This window comes from Phyllobates terribilis, unplaced genomic scaffold, assembly GCF_046119375.1.
Source record: "Phyllobates terribilis strain yellow unplaced genomic scaffold, ASM4611937v1 Scaffold_5__5_contigs__length_657084704, whole genome shotgun sequence".
NCBI lineage: Eukaryota > Metazoa > Chordata > Amphibia > Anura > Dendrobatidae > Phyllobates > Phyllobates terribilis.
In genome coordinates this window covers 347,901,410-347,919,364 of record NW_027362765.1, presented here as the reverse complement: position 1 = coordinate 347,919,364, position 17,955 = coordinate 347,901,410, and the positions used below count along the sequence as shown (strand labels likewise).

General features: G+C 59.1%; 1 protein-coding gene across 1 annotated transcript in view; it reads left to right on the top strand.

Annotated features, from left to right (window-relative positions):
• The first annotated feature begins 419 nt into the window (after positions 1–419).
• ENO4 (enolase 4) overlaps positions 420–17,955 on the top strand; it is a 62,189-nt gene continuing 44,653 nt past the window's right edge. Inside the window, exons 1-3 of the mRNA XM_073681267.1 lie at positions 420–661; positions 3,346–3,474; positions 17,607–17,782. Of these exons, the coding sequence (XP_073537368.1) occupies positions 509–661; positions 3,346–3,474; positions 17,607–17,782 (458 nt within the window). The 5' untranslated portion in view covers positions 420–508. The remainder of the gene's footprint in view (positions 662–3,345; positions 3,475–17,606; positions 17,783–17,955) is intronic.

The following is a 17,955-nucleotide window of genomic DNA, read 5'->3' as shown; positions in this document are numbered from 1 at the left end:
TCCACATGTCCTCATGCCTCATGTCCGGTGAGGGTGGCCGATGTCTGATACCGGACTCTGCGCTGCCTCATCCACATGTCCTCATGCCTCATGTCCGGTGAGGGTGGTTGATGTCTGATACCGGACTCTGTGCTGCCTCATACTCATGTCCTCATGCCTCATGTCCAGTGATGGTGGCCAATGTCTGGATTCTGGCTGCAGACAGGACAATGTACAATCCGTCATTTGGTTTTCTGATGTGTCCGCACCTTTGTCCGCGATGTTTTGTCACTGGCCCCTGCTCTCCCTCAGGCGGCGCTGTGATAGGTCGCTCTAGGCCCCGCCCACCTCCGTCTGCCCTCTTCGCGCCTTCAGTCTCGGCAGCCGCCGCCATTTTGCTGTAGTTCAGCTCCGTGTCTGTGCACACTGTGCTCTAGTGTCTGAGAAGCGCCGTGTCCATGGTAACCGAGCAGCTTGATGCCTCGCTACCTGGCAACCGGCACTAGGCCTGGAAGACGCAGGATCCGCGATGAGCAGCGGGGCCGCCGCCATGTCCCCAGGCCGCACACAGCGGGCCGCCGCCGCAGCCGACTACTACCGGTCCCGGCTGATCCCTGAGCGGCTGGAGGAGGCTCTGAACAGCATCTATCTCCGGGGACCGGAGGACGTGTACGGACATCTGGTAATGACGTCACCACACGTCATAATGATGGGGAGCAGTGACTGTAACACTGCCGTATATAGCACAGGCATGACGTCACCAGCAGTCCTGCAAGAGGAATAATGGAGGAATGATAGGCATGTGCATAGAACGGGCGACGACAGCGCAGAATAACACTGCAGGACGGGCGACGACAGCGCAGGACGGGTGACGACAGCGCAGAACAACACTGCAGGACAGGTGACGACAGCGCAGGACGGGTGACGACAGCGCAGAACAACACTGCAGGACAGGTGACGACAGCGCAGGACAGGTGACGACAGCGCAGGACGGGTGACGACAGCGCAGAACAACACTGCAGGACAGGTGACGACAGCGCAGAACGACACCGCAGGACGGACGACGACAGCGCAGAACAACACTGCAGGACGGGCGACGACAGCGCAGAACAACACTGCAGGACTGGAAACGACAGCGCAGAACAACACTGCAGGACGGGAAACGACAGCGCAGAACAACACTGCAGGACGGGCGACGACAGCGCAGGACGGGCCACGACAGCGCAGAACAACACTGCAGGACGGGCGACGACAGCGCAGAACAACACTGCAGGACGGGAAACGACAGCGCAGAACAGCACTGCAGGGCGGGCGATGACAGCGCAGAACAACACTGCAGGACGGGCGACGACAGCGCAGGACGGGCGACGACAGCGCAGAACAACACTGCAGGACGGGCGACGACAGCGCAGGACGGGCGACGACAGCGCAGAACAACACTGCAGGACGGGCGACGACAGCGCAGAACAACACTGCAGGACGGGAAACGACAGCGCAGAACAACACTGCAGGACGGGAAACGACAGCGCAGAACAACACTGCAGGACGGGCGACGACAGCGCAGGACGGGCCACGACAGCGCAGAACAACACTGCAGGACGGGCGACGACAGCGCAGAACAACACTGCAGGACGGGAAACGACAGCGCAGAACAACACTGCAGGGCGGGCGATGACAGCGCAGAACAACACTGCAGGACGGGCGACGACAGCGCAGGACGGGCGACGACAGCGCAGAACAACACTGCAGGACAGGCGACGACAGCGCAGAACGACACTGCAGGACGGGCGACGACAGCGCAAAACGACACTGCAGGACGGGCGACGACAGCGCAGAACGACACTGCAGGGCGGGCGATGACAGCGCAGAACAACACTGCAGGACGGGCGACAACAGCGCAGAACAACACTGCAGGACGGGTGATGACAGCGCAGAACAACACTGCAGGACGGGAGACGACAGCGCAGAACAACACTGCAGGGCTGGCGACGACAGCGCAGAACGACACTGCAGGACGGGCGATGACAGCGCAGAACGACACTGCAGGACGGGCGACGACAGCGCAGAACAACACTGCAGGACGGGCGATGACAGCGCAGAACAACACTGCAGGACGGGCGACGACAGCGCAGAACGACACTGCAGGACGGGTGACGACAGCACAGAACAACACTGCAGGGCGGGCGATGACAGCGTAGGACGGGCGATGACAGCGCAGAACGACAGCGCAGGACGGGCGATGACAGCGCAGAACAACACTGCAGGGCGGACGATGACAGCGCAGAACGACAGCGCAGGATGGGCGACGACAGCGCAGAACAACACTGCAGGACGGGCGATGACAGCTCAGAACAACACTGCAGGACGGGAGATGACAGCGCAGAGCAACACTGCAGGACAGGTGACGACAGCGCAGAACGACACTGCAGGACGGGCGACGACAGCGCAGAACGACACTGCAGGACGGGCGATGACAGCGCAGAACAACACTGCAGGGCGGGAGATGACAGCGCAGAGCAACACTGCAGGACAGGTGACGACAGCGCAGAACGACACTGCAGGATGGGCGACGACAGCGCAGAACGACACTGCAGGACGGGCGATGACAGCGCAGAACAACACTGCAGGACGGGGGCGACGACAGCGCAGAACAACACTGCAGGACGGGGGCGACGACAGCGCAGAACAACACTGCAGGACGGGCGACGACAGCGCAGAACAACACTGACGGACGGGCGACGACAGCGCAGAACCACACTGCAGGACGGGCGACGACAGCGCAGAACAACACTGCAGGACGAGCGACGACAGCGCAGAACAACACTGCAGGATGGGCGACGACAGCGCAGAACAACAGCACAGAACAGGCGACGATAGTGCAGAACGGGCGACGACAGTGCAGGATGGGCGATGACACTGCTGAACGACAGCGCAGGACGGGCAACGACACTGCAGAACTACAGAGCAGAACGGGCGACGATAGTGCAGAACGTGCGACGACAGTGCAGAACGACAGCGCAAGACTGGAGACGACACTGCCGAACGACAGAGTAGAACGGGCGACGACAGTGCAGGACGGGCGACGACACTGCAGAAGGACAGCGCAGAACGGGTGACGACAACGCAGAATGGGTGACGACACCGCAGGACGGACGACGATAGCGCACTGTGATAGTAACGTGGAGAGGACAGGCGGTGATCCTGGTGGGGCTGTGATACTGACGTGCAGCAGGGCTACCTGTGATAAACTGGGGTGTCGTCCCTGATGATCGGCCTGTTAGGTGCTTTGCAGCGGAGCTCGTGTGGGATGTTAGGGGTAGTTGTCCGCTTTTTGCCGGTTTTCATTCTGGTGTTTCCTCCTTTCAGTCCACTTACTTTGCTGCGCTCTCGGACCCTCCCGTCATCAGCGACATCTGTGGAAGGAAGGTTCTGGATGGTGCAGGGAAAGTGACGCTGGAAGCCGAGGTCGTGTGCACTGTGCGGACCGTCGAGAAGGTGCGGCCACACAACGCTGCAGCCAATCACATCCCAGCTGCTGCCTGGTACAAGCCATGTGATTGGCTGGTGATAGCGCACATTCATCTCCACTGTCACAACCTGTCAGCAAATGAAACATTACTGTTTACATATAGGGAGCGAAACAGCTGAGAGCGGCTGAGCCTTGTTACAATGTACCAGTGCAGACAGCCTCAGCTGAACACAGCAGCACAAACCTCTGACCTGCTACATTGTAACAATCCCTCAGCTGTGTGACTGTCTTTCCATTCACTGACAATAAGCTGAGCGCTAGAAAATGGCGGCAATCAGGAGCGGTGAAGTGTCGTCACTGTATCCGGGCAGTCGACCGGGCTGAGGACGGCCGGTGCTGGGAATACAATGCCGGGGCTGCGGTAAAGACTGACACCCGGGGGTGGGGTGACACCCCGTTATTTATCACATGTAGATATATGGTACTGCCGGAGTATAGGGGGCCGGAGCCCCCGCAGCTGCCCCTCGCAGGAGCACTCTAGGTGACACATCCCCCGGGGGCTTATTGTCTGCCCCCTCACAGACGACACCTGAGACCCCGCCGTGCCTTTCATGACATTACAGCGACATTCACGTAATGGCAGCGGCGGCGCCTCCCTGCACAATGCAGATGAAAGCACAAGGTCGTCTTCTGTGCGGTGAACAATGTGCTGGCGCCGGCGCCATTATAGGCGAGACTCGCATTCAAAAGCTTCCCCCGAGTACACAGAGGAGGAAAGAAAACATTGCTGCACGGCCCGTCCGACCGGAGACACGGGGCGTAAGATAAGAGCGTCCGACCGGAGACACGGGGCGTAAGATAAGAGCGTCCGACCGGAGACAGGGGGCGTAAGATAAGAGCGTCGACCGGAGACAGGGGGCGTAAGATAAGAGCGTCCGACCGGAGACACGGGGCGTAAGATAAGAGCGTCTGACCGGAGACACGGGGCGTAAGATAAGAGCGTCCGACCGGAGACACGGGGCGTAAGATAAGAGCGTCCGACCGGAGACACGGGGCGTAAGATAAGAGCGTCCGACCGGAGACACGGGGCGTAAGATAAGAGCGTCCGACCGGAGACACGGGGCGTAAGATAAGAGCGTCCGACCGGAGACACGGGGCGTAAGATAAGAGCGTCCGACCGGAGACAGGGGGCGTAAGATAAGAGCGTCCGACCGGAGACACGGGGCGTAAGATAAGAGCGTCCGACCGGAGACACAGGGCGTAAGATAAGAGCGTCCGACCGGAGACACGGGGCGTAAGATAAGAGCGTCCGACCGGAGACAGGGGGCGTAAGATAAGAGCGTCCGACCGGAGACACGGGGCGTAAGATAAGAGCGTCCGACCGGAGACACGGGGCGTAAGATAAGAGCGTCCGACCGGAGACACGGGGCGTAAGATAAGAGCGTCCGACCGGAGACACGGGGCGTAAGATAAGAGCGTCCGACCGGAGACACGGGGCGTAAGATAAGAGCGTCCGACCGGAGACACGGGGCGTAAGATAAGAGCGTCCGACCGGAGACACGGGGCGTAAGATAAGAGCGTCCGACCGGAGACTCGGGGCGTAAGATAAGAGCGTCCGACCGGAGACACGGGGCGTAAGATAAGAGCGTCCGACCGGAGACACGGGGCGTAAGATAAGAGCGTCCGACCGGAGACACGGGGCGTAAGATAAGAGCGTCCGACCGGAGACACGGGGCGTAAGATAAGAGCGTCCGACCGGAGACACGGGGCGTAAGATAAGAGCGTCCGACCGGAGACACGGGGCGTAAGATAAGAGCGTCCGACCGGAGACACGGGGCGTAAGATAAGAGAGTCCGACCGGAGACACGGGGCGTAAGATAAGAGCGTCCGGCCGGAGACACGGGGCGTAAGATAAGAGAGTCCGACCGGAGACACGGGGCGTAAGATAAGAGAGTCCGACCGGAGACACGGGGCGTAAGATAAGAGCGTCCGGCCGGAGACACGGGGCGTAAGATAAGAGAGTCCGACCGGAGACACGGGGCGTAAGATAAGAGAGTCCGACCGGAGACACGGGGCGTAAGATAAGAGAGTCCGACCGGAGACACGGGGCGTAAGATAAGAGCGTCCGACCGGAGACACGGGGCGTAAGATAAGAGCGTTCGACCGGAGACACGGGGCGTAAGATAAGAGAGTCCGACCGGAGACACGGGGCGTAAGATAAGAGCGTCCGGCCGGAGACACGGGGCGTAAGATAAGAGAGTCCGACCGGAGACACGGGGCGTAAGATAAGAGCGTCCGGCCGGAGACACGGGGCGTAAGATAAGAGAGTCCGACCGGAGACACGGGGCGTAAGATAAGAGCGTCCGACCGGAGACACGGGGCGTAAGATAAGAGCGTCCGACTGGAGACACGGGGCGTAAGATAAGAGAGTCCGACCGGAGACACGGGGCGTAAGATAAGAGAGTCCGACCGGAGACACGGGGCGTAAGATAAGAGAGTCCGACCGGAGACACGGGGCGTAAGATAAGAGAGTCCGACCGGAGACACGGGGCGTAAGATAAGAGCGTTCGACCGGAGACACGGGGCGTAAGATAAGAGCGTCCGACCGGAGACATGGGGCGTAAGATAAGAGCGTCCGACCGGAGACACGGGGCGTAAGATAAGAGCGTCCGACCGGAGACACGGGGCGTAAGATAAGAGCGTCCGACCGGAGACACGGGGCGTAAGATAAGAGCGTCCGACCGGAGACACGGGGCGTAAGATAAGAGCGTCCGACCGGAGACAGGGGGCGTAAGATAAGAGCGTCCGACCGGAGACACGGGGCGTAAGATAAGAGAGTCCGACCGGAGACACGGGGCGTAACGATAAGAGCGTCCGACCGGAGACACGGGGCGTAAGATAAGAGAGTCCGACCGGAGACACGGGGCGTAACGATAAGAGCGTCCGACCGGAGACACGGGGCGTAAGATAAGAGCGTCCGACCGGAGACAGGGGGCGTAAGATAAGAGCGTCCGACTGGAGACACGGGGCGTAACGATAAGAGAGCGTCCGACCATAAACACGTGGCGTAACGATAAGAGAGCGTCCGACTATAAACACGTGTCGTAACCATAAGAGAGCATCCGACACGGGGCGTAAGATAAGAGCGTCCGACCGTAGACACGGGGCGTAAGATAAGAGCGTCCGACCGGAGACACGGGGCGTAAGATAAGAGCGTCCGACCGGAGACACGGGGCGTAAGATAAGAGCGTCCGACTGGAGACACGGGGCGTAAGATAAGAGCGTCCGACCGGAGACACGGGGCGTAAGATAAGAGCGTCCGACCGGAGACACGGGGCGTAAGATAAGAGCGTCCGAGTGGAGACACGGGGCGTAACGATAAGAGCGTCCGACCGGAGACACGGGGCGTAAGATAAGAGCGTCCGACTGGAGACACGGGGCGTAAGATAAGAGCGTCCGACCGGAGACACGGGGCGTAAGATAAGAGCGTCCGGCCGGAGACACGGGGCGTATGATAAGAGCGTCCGACCGGAGACAGGGGGCGTAAGATAAGAGCGTCCGACCGGAGACACGGGGCGTAAGATAAGAGCGTCCGACCGGAGACACGGGGCGTAAGATAAGAGCGTCCGACCGGAGACACGGGGCGTAAGATAAGAGCGTCCGACCGGAGACACGGGGCGTAAGAAAAGAGCGTCCGACCGGAGACACGGGGCGTAAGATAAGAGCGTCCGACCGGAGACACGGGGCGTAAGAAAAGAGCGTCCGACCGGAGACACGGGGCATAAGATAAGAGCGTCCGACCGGAGACACGGGGCGTAGCGATAAGAGAGCGTCCGACACTGGGCGTAATGATAAGAGAGCGTCCGACCATAAACACGTGGCGTAGCGATAAGAGAGCGTCCAACACGGGGCGTAACGATAAGAGAGCTTCCGACCATAAACACGTGGCGTAGCGATAAGAGAGCGTCCGACACGGGGCGTAACGATAAGAGAGTGTCCAACTATAAACACGTGGCGTAACGATAAGAGAGCGTCCGACTATAAACACGTGGCGTAACGATAAGAGAGCGTCCGACTATAAACACGTGGCGTAACGATAAGAGAGCGTCCGACTATAAACACGTGGCGTAACGATAAGAGAGCGTCCGACCATAAACACGTGGCGTAACGATAAGAGAGTGTCCGACCATAAACACGTGGCGTAACGATAAGAGAGCGTCCGACTATAAACATGTGGCGTAACGATAAGAGAGCGTCCGACTATAAACACGTGGCGTAACGATAAGAGAGTGTCCGACCATAAACACGTGGCGTAATGATAAGAGAGTGTCCGACCATAAACACGTGGCGTAACGATAAGAGAGTGTCCAACTATAAACACGTGGCGTAACGATAAGAGAGTGTCCGACCATAAACACGTGGCGTAACGATAAGAGAGCGTCCAACTATAAACACGTGGCGTAACGATAAGAGAGCGTCCAACTATAAACACGTGGCGTAACGATAAGAGAGTGTCCGACCATAAACACGTGGCGTAACGATAAGAGAGCGTCCAACTATAAACACGTGGCGTAACGATAAGAGAGCGTCCGACTATAAACACGGGGCGTAACGATAAGAGAGCGTCCAACTATAAACACGTGGCGTAACGATAAGAGAGCGTCCGACTATAAACACGTGGCGTAACGATAAGAGAGCGTCCGACTATAAACACGTGGCGTAACGATAAGAGAGCGTCCAACTATAAACACGTGGCGTAACGATAAGAGAGTGTCCGACCATAAACACGTGGCGTAACGATAAGAGAGCGTCCGACACAGGGCGTAACGATAAGAGCGTCCGACCGGAGACACGGGGCGTAACGATAAGAGAGCGTCCGACACAGGGCGTAACGATAAGAGCGTCCGACCGGAGACACATGGTGTAATGAGTACGTAATGAGTAATGGAGTAACAAGTATTGTGTGCAGGGGATCGGGGTTCAGCTGCGAGTGTCCCTGTACAGAGGTCTCAGCGCTGCGGCCCCTTTACAGGTATTGTGTGCAGGGGATCGGGGTTCAGCTGCGAGTGTCCCTGTACAGAGGTCTCAGCGCTGCGGCCCCTTTACAAGTATTGTGTGCAGGGGGCCGGGGTTAAGCTGTGAGTGTCCCTGTACAGAGGTCTCAGTGCTGCGGCCCCTTTATAGGTATTGTGTGCAGGAGGCCGGGGTTCACTGTAAGTATCCCTGTATAGAGGTCTCAGCACTGCGGCCACTTTACAAGTATTTTGTGCAGGGCGCCGGGGTTCAGCTGCGAGTGTCCCTGTACAGAGGTCTCAGCGCTGCAGACTCTTTACAGGTATTGTGTGCAGGGGATCGGGGTTCAGCTGTGAGTGTCCCTGCACAGAGGTCTCAGCGCTGTGGCCCCTTTACAGGTATTGTGTGCAGGGGGTCGGGGTTCAGCTGTGTGTATCCCTGTACAGAGGACTCAGCGCTGCGGCCCCTTTACAGGTATTGTGTGCAGGGGATCGGGGTTCAGCTGCGAGTGTCCCTGTACAGAGGTCTCAGCGCTGCGGCCCCTTTACAGGTTTTGTGTGCAGGGGATCGGGGTTCAGCTGCGAGTGTCCCTGTACAGAGGTCTCAGCGCTGCGACCCCTTTACAGGTTTTGTGTGCAGGGGATCGGGGTTCAGCTGCGAGTGTCCCTGTACAGAGGTCTCAGCGCTGCGGCCTCTTTACAGGTATTGTGTGCAGGGGGCCGGGGTTCAGCTTTGTTTGTCCCTGTACAGAGGTCTCCGCGCTGCGGCCCCTTTACAGGTTTTGTGTGCAGAGGGCTGGGGTACAGCTGCGAGTGTCCCTGTACATAGGTCTCAGCGCTGCGGCCCCTTTATAGGTATTGTGTGCAGGGGGCCGGGGTTAAGCTGTGAGTGTCCCTGTACAGAGGTCTCAGTGCTGCGGCCCCTTTATAGGTATTGTGTGCAGGAGGCCGGGGTTCACTTTGAGTGTCCCTGTATAGAGGTCTCAGCGCTGCGGCCACTTTACAAGTATTTTGTGCAGGGCGCCGGGGTTCAGCTGCGAGTGTCCCTGTACAGAGGTCTCAGCGCTACGGACTCTTTACAGGTATTGTGTGCAGGGGATCGGGGTTCAGCTGTGAGTGTCCCTGTACAGAGGTCTCAGCGCTGCGGCCCCTTTACAGGTATTGTGTGCAGGGGGTCGGGGTTCAGCTGTGTGTATCCCTGTACAGAGGTCTCAGCGCTGCGGCCCCTTTACAGGTATTGTGTGCAGGGGGCTGGGGTTCACTGTGAGTGTCCCTGTACAGAGGTCTCAGCGCTGCGGCACCTTTACAGGTATTGTGTGCAGGGGGCCGGGGTTCAGCTTTGTGTGTCCCTGTACAGAGGTCTCAGCGCTGCGGCCTCTTTACAGGCATTGTGTGCAGGGGGCCGGGGTTCAGCTGTGTGTATCCCTGTACAGAGGTCTCAGCGCTGCGGCCCCTTTACAGGTATTGTGTGCAGGGGGCCGGGGTTCAGCTGTGTGTATCCCTGTACAGAGGTCTCAGCGCTGCGGCCCCTTTACAGGTATTGTGTGCAGGGGGTCGGGGTTCAGCTGTGAGTGTCCCTGTACAGAGGTCTCAGCGCTGTGGCCCCTTTACAGGTATTGTGTGCAGGGGGCCGGGGTACAGCTGTGTGTGTCCCTGTACAGAGGTCTCAGCGCTGCGGCCCCTTTACAAGTATTGTGTGCAGGGCTCCGGGGTTCAGCTGTGTGTGTCCCTGTACAGAGGTCTCAGCGCTGCGGCCCCTTTACAAGTATTGTGTGCAGGGGGTCGGGGTTCAGCTGTGTGTATCCCTGTACAGAGGTCTCAGCGCTGCGGCCCCTTTACAGGTATTGTGTTCAGGGGGCCGGGGTTCAGCTGTGAGTATCCCTGTACAGAGGTCTCAGCGCTGCGGCCCCTTTACAGGTATTGTGTGCAGGGGGCCGGGGTTCTGCTGCGAGTGTCCCTGTACAGAGGTCTCAGCGCTGCGGCCCCGTTACAGGTATTGTGTGCAGGGGGCCGGGGTTCACTGTGAGTGTCCCTGTACAGAGGTCTCAGTGCTGCGGCCCCTTTACATGTATTGTGTGCAGGGGGCCGGGGTTCAGCTGTGTGTGTCCCTGTACAGAGGTCTCAGTGCTGCGGCCCCTTTACAGGTATTGTGTGCAGGGGGCCGGGGTTAAGCTGCGAGTGTCCCTGTACAGAGGTCTCAGCGCTGCGGCCCCTTTACAAGTATTGTGTGCAGGGGGCCGGGGTTCTGCTGCGAGTGTTCCTGTACAGAGGTCTCAGCGCTGCGGCCACTTTACAGGTATTGTGTGCAGGGGGCCGGGGTTCAGCTGCGAGTGTCCCTGTACAGAGGTCTCAGCGCTGCGGCCCCTTTACAGGTATTGTGTGCAGGGGGTCGGGGTTCAGCTGTGAGTGTCCCTGTACGGAGGTCTCAGCGCTGCGGCCCCTTTACAAGTATTGTGTGCAGGGGGTCGGGGTTCAGCTGTGAGTGTCCCTGTACAGAGGTCTCAGCGCTGCGGCCCTTTTACAGGTATTGTGTGCAGGGGGCCGGGGTTCACTGTTAAGTATCCCTGTACAGAGGTCTCAGCGCTGCGGCCCCTTTACAAGTATTGTGTGCAGGGGGTCGGGGTTCAGCTGTGTGTGTCCCTGTACAGAGGTGTCAGCGCTGCGGCCCCTTTACAGGTATTGTGTGCAGGGGGTCGGGGTTCAGCTGTGTGTATCCCTGTACAGAGGTCTCAGCGCTGCCGCCCCTTTACAGGTATTGTGTGCAGGGGGCTGGGGTTCACTGTGAGTGTCCCTGTACAGAGGTCTCAGCACTGCGGCCCCTTTACAGGTATTGTGTGCAGGGGGCCGGGGTTCAGCTTTGTGTGTCCCTGTACAGAGGTCTCAGCGCTGCGGCCTCTTTACAGGTATTGTGTGCAGGGGGCCGAGGTTAAGCTGTGAGTGTCCCTGTACAGAGGTCTCAGTGCTGCGGCCCCTTTACAGGTATTGTGTGCAGGAGGCCGGGGTTCACTGTGAGTATCCCTGTATAGAGGTCTCAGCGCTGCGGCCACTTTACAAGTATTTTGTGCAGGGCGCCGGGGTTCAGCTGCGAGTGTCCCTGTACAGAGGTCTCAGCGCTGCGGCCCCTTTACAGGTATTGTGTGCAGGGGATCGGGGTTCAGCTGTGAGTGTCCCTGTACAGAGGTCTCAGCGCTGTGGCCCCTTTACAGGTATTGTGTGCAGGGGGTCGGGGTTCAGCTGTGTGTATCCCTGTACAGAGGTCTCAGCGCTGCGGCCCCTTTACAAGTATTGTGTGCAGGGCGCCGGGGTTCAGCTGTGTGTGTCCCTGTACAGAGGTCTCAGCGCTGCGGCCCCTTTACAAGTATGCAGGGCGCCGGGGTTCAGCTGTGAGTGTCCCTGTACAGAGGTCTCAGCGCTGTGGCCTCTTTACAGGTATTGTGTGCAGGGGGTCGGGGTTCAGCTGCGAGTGTCCCTGTACAGAGGTCTCAGCGCTGCGGCCCCTTTACAAGTATTGTGTGCAGGGGGTCGGGGTTCAGCTGTGTGTATCCCTGTACAGAGGTCTCAGCGCTGCGGCCCCTTTACAGGTATTGTGTGCAGGGGGCCGGGGTTCAGCTGTGAGTATCCCTGTACAGAGGTCTCAGCGCTGCGGCCCCTTTACAAGTATTGTGTGCAGGGGGCCGGGGTTCTGCTGCGAGTGTCCCTGTACAGAGGTCTCAGCGCTGCGGCCCCTTTACAGGTATTGTGTGCAGGGGGCCGGGGTTCTGCTGCGAGTGTCCCTGTACAGAGGTCTCAGCGCTGCGGCCCCGTTACAGGTATTGTGTGCAGGGGGCCGGGGTTCACTGTGAGTGTCCCTGTACAGAGGTCTCAGTGCTGCGGCCCCTTTACAGGTATTGTGTGCAGGGGGCCGGGTTTCAGCTGTGTGTGTCCCTGTACAGAGGTCTCAGTGCTACGGCCCCTTTACAGGTATTGTGTGCAGGGGGCCGGGGTTCTGCTGCGAGTGTCCCTGTACAGAGGTCTCAGCGCTGCGGCCCCTTTACAGGTATTGTGTGCAGGGGGCCGGGGTTAAGCTGCGAGTGTCCCTGTACAGAGGTCTCAGCGCTGCGGCCCCTTTACAAGTATTGTGTGCAGGGGGCCGGGGTTCTGCTGCGAGTGTCCCTGTACAGAGGTCTCAGCGCTGCGGCCCCTTTACAGGTATTGTGTGCAGGGGGCCGGGGTTCAGCTGCGAGTGTCCCTGTACAGAGGTCTCAGTTCTGCGGCCCCTTTACAAGTATTGTGTGCAGGGGGTCGGGGTTCAGCTGTGAGTGTCCCTGTACAGAGGTCTCAGCGCTGCGGCCCCTTTACAGGTATTGTGTGCAGGGGGCCGGGGTACAGCTGTGTGTGTCCCTGTACAGAGGTCTCAGGGCTGCGGCCCCTTTACAGGTATTGTGTGCAGGGGGCCGGGGTGCAGCTGTGTGTGTCCCTGTACAGAGGTCTCAGCGCTGCGGCCCCTTTACAAGTATTGTGTGCAGGGGGTCGGGGTTCAGCTGTGAGTGTCCCTGTACAGAGGTCTCAGTGCTGCGGCCCCTTTACAGGTATTGTGTGCAGGGGGTCGGGGTTCAGCTGTGTGTATCCCTGTACAGAGGTCTCAGCGCTGCGGCCCCTTTACAGGTATTGTGTGCAGGGGGCCGGGGTACAGCTGTGTGTGTCCCTGTACAGAGGTCTCAGCGCTGCGGCCCCTTTACAGGTATTGTGTGCAGGGGGTCGGGGTTCAGCTGTGTGTATCCCTGTACAGAGGTCTCAGCGCTGCGGCCCCTTTACAGGTATTGTGTGCAGGGGGTCGGGGTTCAGCTGTGTGTATCCCTGTACAGAGGTCTCAGCGCTGCGGCCCCTTTACAGGTATTGTGTGCAGGGGATCGGGGTTCAGCTGTGAGTATCCCTGTACAGAGGTCTCAGCGCTGCGGCCCCTTTACAGGTATTGTGTGCAGGGGATCGGGGTTCAGCTGCGATTGTCCCTGTACAGAGGTCTCAGCGCTGCGGCCCCTTTACAGGTTTTGTGTGCAGGGGATCGGGGTTCAGCTGTGAGTGTCCCTGTACAGAGGTCTCAGCGCTGCGGCCCCTTTACAGGTTTTGTGTGCAGGGAATCGGGGTTCAGCTGTGTGTGTCCCTGTACAGAGGTCTCAGTGCTGCGGCCCCTTTACAGGTATTGTGTGCAGGGCGCCGGGGTTCAGCTGTGAGTGTCCCTGTACAGAGGTCTCAGCGCTGCGGCCCCTTTACAGGTATTGTGTGCAGGGGGCCGGGGTACAGCTGTGTGTGTCCCTGTACAGAGGTCTCAGCGCTGCGGCCCCTTTACAAGTATTTTGTGCAGGGCGCCGGGGTTCAGCTGCGAGTGTCCCTGTACGGAGGTCTCAGCGCTGCGGACTCTTTACAGGTATTGTGTGCAGGGGGCCGGGGTTCAGCTGTGAGTGTCCCTGTACAGAGGTCTCAGCGCTGCGGCCCCTTTACAGGTATTGTGTGCAGGGGGTCGGGGTTCAGCTGTGAGTGTCCCTGTACAGAGGTCTCAGCGCTGCGGCCACTTTACAGGTATTGTGTGCAGGGGGTCGGGGTTCAGCTGTGTGTATCCCTGTACGGAGGTCTCAGCGCTGCGGCCCCTTTACAGGTATTGTGTGCAGGGGGCTGGGGTTCACTGTGAGTGTCCCTGTACAGAGGTCTCAGCGCTACTGCCCCTTTACAGGTATTGTGTGCAGGGGGTCGGGGTTCAGCTGTGTGTATCCCTGTACAGAGGTCTCAGTGCTGCGGACTCTTTACAGGTATTGTGTGCAGGGGATCGGGGTTCAGCTGTGAGTGTCCCTGTACAGAGGTCTCAGCGCTGTGGCCCCTTTACAGGTATTTTGTGCAGGGCGCCGGGGTTCAGCTGCGAGTGTCCCTGTACGGAGGTCTCAGCGCTGCGGACTCTTTACAGGTATTGTGTGCAGGGGGCCGGGGTTCAGCTGTGAGTGTCCCTGTACAGAGGTCTCAGCGCTGCGGCCCCTTTACAGGTATTGTGTGCAGGGGGTCGGGGTTCAGCTGTGAGTGTCCCTGTACAGAGGTCTCAGCGCTGCGGCCCCTTTACAGGTATTGTGTGCAGGGGGTCGGGGTTCAGCTGTGTGTATCCCTGTACGGAGGTCTCAGGGCTGCGGCCCCTTTACAGGTATTGTGTGCAGGGGGCCGGGGTGCAGCTGTGTGTGTCCCTGTACAGAGGTCTCAGCGCTGCGGACTCTTTACAGGTATTGTGTGCAGGGGGCCGGGGTTCAGCTGTGAGTGTCCCTGTACAGAGGTCTCAGCGCTGTGGCCCCTTTACAGGTATTGTGTGCAGGGGGTCGGGGTTCAGCTGTGTGTATCTCTGTACAGAGGTCTCAGCGCTGTGGCCCCTTTACAGGTATTGTGTGCAGGGGGCCGGGGTGCAGCTGTGTGTGTCCCTGTACAGAGGTCTCAGCGCTGCGGACTCTTTACAGGTATTGTGTGCAGGGTGCCGGGGTTCAGCTGTGTGTGTCCCTGTACAGAGGTCTCAGCGCTGCGGACTCTTTACAGGTATTGTGTGCAGGGGGTCTGGGTTCAGCTGTGTGTATCCCTGTACAGAGGTCTCAGCGCTGCGGACTCTTTACAGGTATTGTGTGCAGGGTGCCGGGGTTCAGCTGTGTGTGTCCCTGTACAGAGGTCTCAGCGCTGCGGACTCTTTACAGGTATTGTGTGCAGGGTGCCGGGGTTCAGCTGTGTGTGTCCCTGTACGGAGGTCTCAGGGCTGCGGCCCCTTTACAGGTATTGTGTGCAGGGGGTCTGGGTTCAGCTGTGTGTATCCCTGTACAGAGGTCTCAGCGCTGCGTACTCTTTACAGGTATTGTGTGCAGGGGGCCGGGGTTCAGCTGTGAGTGTCCCTGTACAGAGGTCTCAGCGCTGCGGCCCCTTTACAGGTATTGTGTGCAGGGGATCGGGGTTCAGCTGTGAGTGTCCCTGTACAGAGGTCTCAGCGCTGCGGCCCCTTTACAGGTATTGTGTGCAGGGGGTCGGGGTTCAGCTGTGTGTATCCCTGTACGGAGGTCTCAGCGCTGCGGCCCATTTACAGGTATTGTGTGCAGGGGGCTGGGGTTCACTGTGAGTGTCCCTGTACAGAGGTCTCAGCGCTACTGCCCCTTTACAGGTATTGTGTGCAGGGGGTCGGGGTTCAGCTGTGTGTATCCCTGTACAGAGGTCTCAGCGCTGCGGACTCTTTACAGGTATTGTGTGCAGGGGATCGGGGTTCAGCTGTGTGTGTCCCTGTACAGAGGTCTCAGTGCTGCGGACTCTTTACAGGTATTGTGTGCAGGGGATCGGGGTTCAGCTGTGAGTGTCCCTGTACAGAGGTCTCAGCGCTGTGGCCCCTTTACAGGTATTGTGTGCAGGGGGTCGGGGTTCAGCTGTGTGTATCCCTGTACAGAGGTCTCAGCGCTGCGGCCCCTTTACAGGTATTGTGTGCAGGGGGTCGGGGTTCAGCTGTGTGTATCCCTGTACGGAGGTCTCAGCGCTGCGGCCCCTTTACAGGTATTGTGTGCAGGGGGTCGGGGTTCAGCTGTGTGTATCCCTGTACAGAGGTCTCAGCGCTGCGGCCCCTTTACAGGTATTGTGTGCAGGGGGCCGGGGTTCAGCTGTGTGTATCCCTGTACAGAGGTCTCAGCGCTGCGGCCCCTTTACAGGTATTGTGTGCAGGGGGTCGGGGTTCAGCTGTGTGTATCCCTGTACGGAGGTCTCAGCGCTGCGGCCCCTTTACAGGTATTGTGTGCAGGCGGCTGGGGTTCACTGTGAGTGTCCCTGTACAGAGGTCTCAGTGCTGCGGACTCTTTACAGGTATTGTGTGCAGGGGGTCGGGGTTCAGCTGTGAGTGTCCCTGTACAGAGGTCTCAGCGCTGCGGCCCCTTTACAGGTATTGTGTGCAGGGGATCGGGGTTCAGCTGTGTGTGTCCCTGTACAGAGGTCTCAGTGCTGCGGACTCTTTACAGGTATTGTGTGCAGGGGATCGGGGTTCAGCTGTGTGTGTCCCTGTACAGAGGTCTCAGCGCTGCGGCCCCTTTACAAGTATTGTGTGCAGGGGATCGGGGTTCAGCTGTGAGTGTCCCTGTACAGAGGTCTCAGCGCTGCGGCCCCTTTACAGGTATTGTGTGCAGGGCGCCGGGGTTCAGCTGTGTGTATCCCTGTACGGAGGTCTCAGCGCTGCAGCCCCTTTACAGGTATTGTGTGCAGGGGATCGGGGTTCAGCTGTGTGTATCCCTGTACAGAGGTCTCAGCGCTGCGACCCCTTTACAGGTATTGTGTGCAGGGGGCCGGGGTTCAGCTGCGAGTGTCCCTGTACAGAGGTCTCAGCGCTGCGGCCCCTTTACAGGTATTGTGTGCAGGGGGTCGGGGTTCAGCTGTGTGTATCCCTGTACAGAGGTCTCAGCGCTGCGGCCCCTTTACAGGTATTGTGTGCAGGGGATCGGGGTTCAGCTGTGTGTATCCCTGTACAGAGGTCTCAGCGCTGCGACCCCTTTACAGGTATTGTGTGCAGGGGGCCGGGGTTCAGCTGCGAGTGTCCCTGTACAGAGGTCTCAGCGCTGCGGCCCCTTTACAGGTATTGTGTGCAGGGGGTCGGGGTTCAGCTGTGTGTATCCCTGTACAGAGGTCTCAGCGCTGCGGCCCCTTTACAGGTATTGTGTGCAGGGGGTCAGGGTTCAGCTGTGTGTGTCCCTGTACAGAGGTCTCAGCGCTGCGGCCCCTTTACAGGTATTGTGTGCAGGGGGTCAGGGTTCAGCTGTGTGTGTCCCTGTACAGAGGTCTCAGCGCTGCGGCCCCTTTACAAGTATTGTGTGCAGGGGGTCAGGGTTCAGCTGTGTGTGTCCCTGTACAGAGGTCTCAGCGCTGCGGCCCCTTTACAGGTATTGTGTGCAGGGGGTCAGGGTTCAGCTGTGTGTGTCCCTGTACAGAGGTCTCAGCGCTGTGGCCCCTTTACAGGTATTGTGTGCAGGGGGTCGGGGTTCACAGTGACGCGCCCTTCAGACAGCAGCGTGTGAGCAGCGCGCCGGGCGCGGTCATTGTGAGCGCTGTCCCGGTGGATGTCTCAGTATCGAGCATGCTTACTCATGTATTGATGCATGTGCACTTCGTGGCTTTTTGTCTCCCTGCAGAAGGTCTGTGCGGCCGCCGTCTCCGTAGACGCTGAACGTCTGCCGCTCTTTACCGCTGAAGACTCATGGAGGCTGGAGTCCGTGGAGACGGCCATCGGATGGATACGAGACGCCATAGCCCCATTGCTCAGAGGTGCGGAGCTCGGCGGGCAGAGCGCTATCGACCAGATGCTAAGGTGGGTCTGCTGGCGCCGGGCATGTGACCTGCTGTGTAATCTGCCATCTGCTGGAAGGTTCTGGATTATCGGTTTATTCCAGGTTTTTCCCTGTCATCCGTCAGAGCCGCTGTCATGGCGGAGGACGGTGGTGTGCGTCACATTCTGGAATATTACGCACCTCGCTCATCTCA